This window comes from Periophthalmus magnuspinnatus, chromosome 8, assembly GCF_009829125.3.
Source record: "Periophthalmus magnuspinnatus isolate fPerMag1 chromosome 8, fPerMag1.2.pri, whole genome shotgun sequence".
NCBI classification, from domain to species: domain Eukaryota; kingdom Metazoa; phylum Chordata; class Actinopteri; order Gobiiformes; family Gobiidae; genus Periophthalmus; species Periophthalmus magnuspinnatus.
Window position 1 is genome coordinate 6299413 of NC_047133.1, and position 6572 is coordinate 6305984.

Consider the following 6572-nt stretch of genomic DNA (forward strand, 5'->3'; position numbering starts at 1 on the left):
TATATATTTTGCGTGTTTTAATGTCTTCTCTGATTGGCTGCTGTGGCGCCTGCGTCACCGGGATCAGACCAATGAGAGCGCTCCCTGAAAGGCGGCGGTTTGAAAACTAAAATGGCCGTCACTCAAGCCCGAGCGTAAGTGTTTTTGTTTTTATTTTGTTAAAATCTCATGTTTATCAAGTTTTATAGAGATTAAATTCACTTAGATACGATTTTAAGACGTTAGTCAGCGTCTATTGCCAGTTACCTTATTCAGACTTGAGAATTAAGTGTATTTTCAGCGTAAAACAGTAGGGTTGTAGTCATAACTGATCGAAACCGTCATCTGATAAAACGCGTTTATAATTGTCAAAATGTTTGACTGCTGTTTAGCAAAAAAGTCCAGGCCGAGATGGTGACGACAGTGAGTATACGGTACAGAGGAGGGACAATGCAGAGGAGGGACGATACAGAGGAGGAACAGTGAATATATGGTATAGAGGAGGAATAATGGGTGTATGGTGCAGAGGAGGGACAGTGAATACAGTTTTCTGGGTATTTCTTTAAAAGATTGCTGCTGTAGTGTCTGACCTCTGTGCAGGCTCTAGTGCTGCAAGATTAATCTCAACTGAATCAAAATTACAATTTGAACAGATGCAATCAGCAAATAACAAAGGCTGCAGTTTTTGAAGTACTATAATTTCCTCCACAAACAACAAACTCACGTGTCTTATTCTGTGTAAAAGCTGCTAACCCTGTAGTTTTTATCTGACCAAACACATTCTGAAATGCCCCTGGGTGTCAGATTCCCTCCCTGTATCTTTATGGGGTTTTGTTCTGCATAAAAGCAGCTAACCCTGCCTTTTAGATCTGTGCAAACATGTTGTGAAATGTAATTCTTGTTTGCTCAGATTTCAGTCTTTTTGTCAGTTCTTCTGGACGTGTTTAAAATGTTAACTTTGAACTAAATCCTTTTATTAAATCAGAAATTGCAAATCTAATCACAGTGTTTGTCAGAAAAAAAATGTAATTACATATGTGTATCTGTCCATCTATAGATACCTGTACTCTCATCTTTTGTAGTTTTATAGATGTATAAATCAGCATCCAGGCTGCTGCAGAGCTGTAGCGTGGCCTCTGACCTCTGTAGTGTGATCTCTGAACTCTGTAGTGATGTTTTGTAGATGTATAAATGTGTGTTTGTGTCCAGGCTGGTGCAGAGCTGTGATCCGCAGCTGTTGGATGCCTATGGGGACTCAGAGTCGGCCGTTGCCTCCAGGATGGTGCTCTTTCTCAGGGTTGGGTCCTAAACTTTTACATTTAATTTTTTAAAGGGTTCATATTAGTTTGTTTTCAGATCTCTGTTGTAATGTTCTCCTCATCACAAACATACCTGCAGTTGTGTTTTGTTTCGGTCACACATGTTTAACACAAATCGTGCATATTTAGGCCTATTCTCTCAAACTGAAAACATTTTGTTCCACCTTGTGATGTCATCATGTGGTAATACAGGAAGTGCTCCATTGTCTTTTTAAACTCCACACACCTTCACTAAAATCATTTGAATCAATTTCAGTCCTGGAATTACCAGTCTCTACTGAACTAATGGTTAAAGGAGCTGCTCACTTAAACTATCACTTGATGACATCACAACATGGATCAGAGCATTTTGAGCTTTGGAGATTTAGACAGTCTAATACTAAAGGGTTGCTCAAATATGTTTGAATGAAACAAAACACAACTCCAGGTATGTTATTGAGGAGGTAACAGCATTATAACATGGCTTAAAGCTCACAAGAGTCAGTTTGTGTAATACAGGACCTTTTAACTGTCAAAATAACTTCACATTTTGGTGAGGTAAAGTTTGATAACCCCCTCTCTCTTCTCAGTTATATATATTTAGACCTGTCACTATAATCTCCATATCGATTTATTATTCAATATATAAAGCTGGAACAATCCTTTTTGGGGCTCAGTATTGTGTGAAGATTTAAACTAGAGTAGAACACGAGTAGAATAAATAACATCTATGGCAGATTTTTACTTCGCTCTGCTGTCATGTTAAATGTTTTGTTTTTCGTAATCAGACCTATTCTGCAAAATTATGATTTTTAACCATGTTCTAGTCGTTTCTTCTCATTGAGCCTCTGAATTTGTCAGTGATTCATGTTTGAGTAATTTCTACCCCCATTTTCACCTCCACCGGTACACGCCCACTGTGACGTACACACTTCCTTGTTTATTTTCTTAATCAGTGATACTCGTGGCATTCGGCAGTGTCGCATAATAATTTTGGTATGATTTTAAAAATGGGCTGCACACTAGTGTTATGTGCAGCTATCCACAGGGGGCATCAACAGCATGTGGCATTTTGTTGTGATGACGCAGGCACTGGGCTGATTTAAAGCTACCCTGTGGATTCTTCAGGCATCTGATCAGCCCAAATTAAATATTGGCCTCTGTAAGATGGCCTCTGTAAGATTTAAGGCAGATATCCCATATGCTAAAAAGAGCAAATTTAAATTGATACACACTGCCTGGCCAAAAAAAAAAGTCATCACCAAAAAAAAAGGTCACACTCTAATGTTTGGTTGTTCCGCCTTTAGCTTTGATCATGGCACGCATTCGCTGTGTCATTGTTTCGATTTCGTTTCTGCAATGTCACAAGATTTATTTCCATCCAGTGTTGCATTCATTTTTCACTAAAATCTTGCATTGGTAATGGTAGAGTCTGACCGCTGCACAAAGCCTTCTCCAGCACATAGCACATGTCTGTGTAATCCCTCAGTCGTCCAAGTCTGGTTCATAGCAAAAGCCGAAGACAAAATCTGTCATCTGGACAAATTGTCGTAGGAGTGAAGCCGTTTCGCTGCTCATCCAAGCCCGAAGTGAAGAAGCGGCTATGGATAAGCAACAAAACATCTTCACTCCTACAACAATATAAAACAATATGCCCGTGCCATCAGGGAAGAAAAAATCCATTGATGGAATAACCTGGTCATTCAACCAACTGCAGCAACCCCAACCTATTTGCTTAGTTAAATCCAGGTGGCGATTTTTTTTTTTTTTTGGCCAGGCAGTGTATCTGTGCAGTGGGAGCACCGCAGTTTTCTAATGGGGAAGTCAGGAGACTTGTTTCTTTTATTGAGTCATCTGAGACGAATATTGTGATTTAAAATGTGTAAATTATAACATAATGATCCACGGGTATCAGAGATTATAACTATAGAGAGACACAAGCACAATAGGGCTGATTTAACAAAAAAAACTTTTTCCACATTTGTTTGAGGTAAAGTTTGATAATCCTTCTTCTGTTTTTTTTTTTTTTTATATACCTCTCTCTTCGGTTTAGGACAGTCGCAGAGTCCATAAGGTTCTATGGAGACAGCTCTTCGTCCTTGACTCCATGGTGTCTCTGATGGAGGAGCTGAAATCTGTCCAGCAGCTGCTGACCATGCCCTGCCCTACCCCACCAGGTAACCACAAATCACAGCATGCCCTGCCCCCCTCAGGTACCACCCAATCACAGCACATATCCCACCCCCATCACAGCTTCATATCTCAATTTTAAATGTGTGTTTCGTTTCAGATGGCGGGGCCCGGGGCCGCTGGAAGGCCCTGAAGATTCAGTACAAAACATCTTTAGAGGAAACTGAAAACCTGCTCAAGACTCAGCTCCAAAAAATCCAACAGATCAACGAGAGACGAGAGAGGATTGGTGAACTGCTGCACACGCTCCACAAACAGGTACTACCCTACAGAGAGTACTACAACAGGTACTTTTACTACAGAGAGTAATACAACAGGTACTTTTACTACAGAGAGTACTACAATTGGTACTTTTACTACAGAGAGTAGTACAAACAGGTACTTTGACTGCACATCTTCATCCTCACCCTCCGTGGGTGGTCTCATCCTTTTTTCTATGCTCGGGTCGTCTACCAGAGGCCTGGGAGCTTGAGGGTTCTGTGTAGTATCTTTGCTGTTCCTAGTACTGAGCTTTTCTAGACTGAGATGTCTCATGTTTTTCTTGGGATCTGCTGGGATTTCTCCAATTTCAGGGTCACTGTCCCAAGTGCTTCAACCACGGGCACCACTGATGCCTTCATGTTCCAGGCCTTGTCCAACTCTTCTTTGAGCCCCTGCCATTTCTCTAGTTTCTCGTGTTCCTTTTTCCTGATGTTCCCATATTCCTTCTGACAGAACTGGTATAGCTGCGTCTTTGTTTGTAGGCTGCCTTGCTCATACATGCTCTGTCCCAACACTCTCTCCAAAGGGCCTGCCCAACGCGCTGTCCCAACGCGCTGTCCCAACGCTCTGTCCCAACGCTCTGTCCCAACGCGCTGTCCCAACGCGCTGTCCCAACGCGCTGTCCCAACGCGCTGTCCCAACGCGCTGTCCCATTTCTGGTGTAACTGAGCTATGTTTGTATACTGCCTTGCTCATACATGCTCTGTCCCAACACTCTCTCCAAAGGGCCTGCCCAACGCGCTGTCCCAACGCTCTGTCCCAACGCTCTGTCCCAACGCGCTGTCCCAACGCGCTGTCCCAACGCGCTGTCCCAACGCGCTGTCCCAACGCGCTGTCCCATTTCTGGTGTAACTGAGCTATGTTTGTATACTGCCTTGCTCATACATGCTCTGTCCCAACACTCTCTCCAAAGGGCCTGCCCAACGCGCTGTCCCAACGCTCTGTCCCAACGCTCTGTCCCAACGCTCTGTCCCAACGCTCTGTCCCAACGCGCTGTCCCAACGCGCTGTCCCATTTCTGGTGTAACTGAGCTATGTTTGTATACTGCCTTGCTCATACATGCTCTGTCCCAACACTCTCTCCAAAGGCCCTGTCCAAAAGTCCTGTCCAGAACTGATAAAATATAAAACAAACAATAAAAAAAAAAAAAAAGGGTCTGACTTCAACAAGAGGCTGAGCATATTTAACATTGTCTGGATATAACATTTTAAATATATGTGTATTTTTGTCTTCTGTTCAGGGCACACACCGGGAGGCGCTGCAGGCCTCTCTGCTCACGGCCCATGATGCTTTGCGGCAGAGCGATGTTCAGCTGCAGCAGCTCCTTGCGGAGGCCGAGGTCACCGCAGGTCACATGGTCGACTGGGAGCGAATCAGAGACGAGTAAGTGATTTGATCCATCCTTCAGGAGCGGGAGCAACCCGCGCCCCCGGGTTAGCCATGTCCATGATCTTGTTGCTAGGCTGAATCAGGACTACCTGAGCTGGAGGGTTCTACCTAAAGGTGCATGTTTTGGCCTGAGAGACTTGAATTACCTGAGACCTGGTGTCTCCAGTGGGCAGGTGATTTGAGTCTTACCTGAGACCTGGTGTCTCCAGTGGGCAGGTGATTTGGATCTTACCTGAGACCTGGTTTCTTCAGTCTGCAGGTGGAGGTGTCTCTGGTGCAGGACATGATGAAGATGAAGCTGGTGTCCCTGAGTCCATCTGAGCTCAGTCTGGAGATCAGTCCTGGTTTAGATCCTTGCTCGAGTCCTGGTCCTGGCTCAGATCCTGCCTCGAATCCTGGTTTAGATCCTGGCTCAGATCTTGGCTCAGAACCTGGTCCTGATCTGGACTCGGACCCTCTGAGGATCACAGTGAAGTGGGGTCCAGACGACACCTTCACTCTGCAGGTAACTCACACCTCTTCCTAATATGTGTTGAGCCAGTACCTTCAGTTCAGACCTGTTTTACTCCTGATTCAGAACTGGTTCCTGGTTCATTCCTAGTTTAGTCCTGGTTTAGACCTGGTTCAGTCCTGGTTTCTGTCTTTAGGTGAGTGAAGTCTGGGGTCTGGGTGACTGCTCCTCTGGGTCCAGGTCTGGTCTCAGGTCGGTTTTGTTGGAGCTGCTGCAGAGGTTCCAAGGCCAGGCCGAGCTGCTGACTGAAATTCAGGCTCTACGCCACAGGTGAAAGAGCCAGATGCCCTCCCTGTGTGTCAGATGCCCTCCCACTCTGCTGTGTCCCTGTGTGTCAGATGCCCTCCCACCCTGCTGTGTCCCTGTGTGTCAGATTCCCTCCCACCCTGCTGTGTCCCTGTGTGTCAGATGCCCTCCCATCCTCCTGTATCCCTTTGTGTCAGATGCCCTCTCCCTTTTTTTCATGCTGTGTTGCTGTTGCAGTTTTGCGATCGACTGGCGTCCGACTCAGCGCTGCCTCGTGTTCTTGAAGAGCGCCACGGTGGTCTGTGAGCTGCAGGTGGAGGAGGGGTACCCGAGGAAGGGGGGTGTGAGGCTGCAGTCTGTGCAGAGAGATGGAGCACGCCATGACATCACAGGGATACAGGTGAGGAGGGGGAGGGGACAGTTGAGTCATGTTTCATTTAAGAGTTGACCCTGTTTTTTTTGTTTTTGTTTTTTTTCCAGAATCAAGAAAAGAAACTGTCCCTCACACAATGGCTGCTGCTGCTCAGCTCCTCCCCCCAAGTCTGAACCTGAGGCTAAACCGGGACTACACCAAGACTGAACCAGGACTACTCCCACTCTGTTTTTTGATTATGAATAAAATGTTGCCTTTTACATTTTTGCCTGCAAGTGGAGTCAGAGATGTGTCAGCAGCTGCATGTAGGTGGCGCTGTTTTATG

General features: G+C 45.3%; 1 protein-coding gene across 2 annotated transcripts; it reads left to right on the forward strand.

The window, feature by feature from the left end:
• The first annotated feature begins 62 nt into the window (after positions 1-62).
• si:dkey-225f5.4 (uncharacterized) lies at positions 63-6449 on the forward strand. Of its 2 annotated transcripts, XM_055223427.1 has the most exons (9): positions 63-134; positions 1189-1276; positions 3331-3454; positions 3568-3725; positions 4969-5111; positions 5370-5622; positions 5765-5898; positions 6112-6274; positions 6355-6449. In XM_055223427.1, exons 1-9 carry the CDS (start codon positions 112-114, stop codon positions 6418-6420), a joined length of 1152 nt encoding a protein of 383 aa, XP_055079402.1. In that variant the 5' UTR covers positions 63-111; the 3' UTR covers positions 6421-6449. The 2 variants fall into 2 exon arrangements, with proteins under 2 accessions (XP_055079402.1, XP_055079403.1); XM_055223428.1 differs by lacking the exons at positions 5765-5898; positions 6355-6449 and having other exon boundaries at positions 6112-6268.
• Positions 6450-6572: the final 123 nt, after the last annotated feature.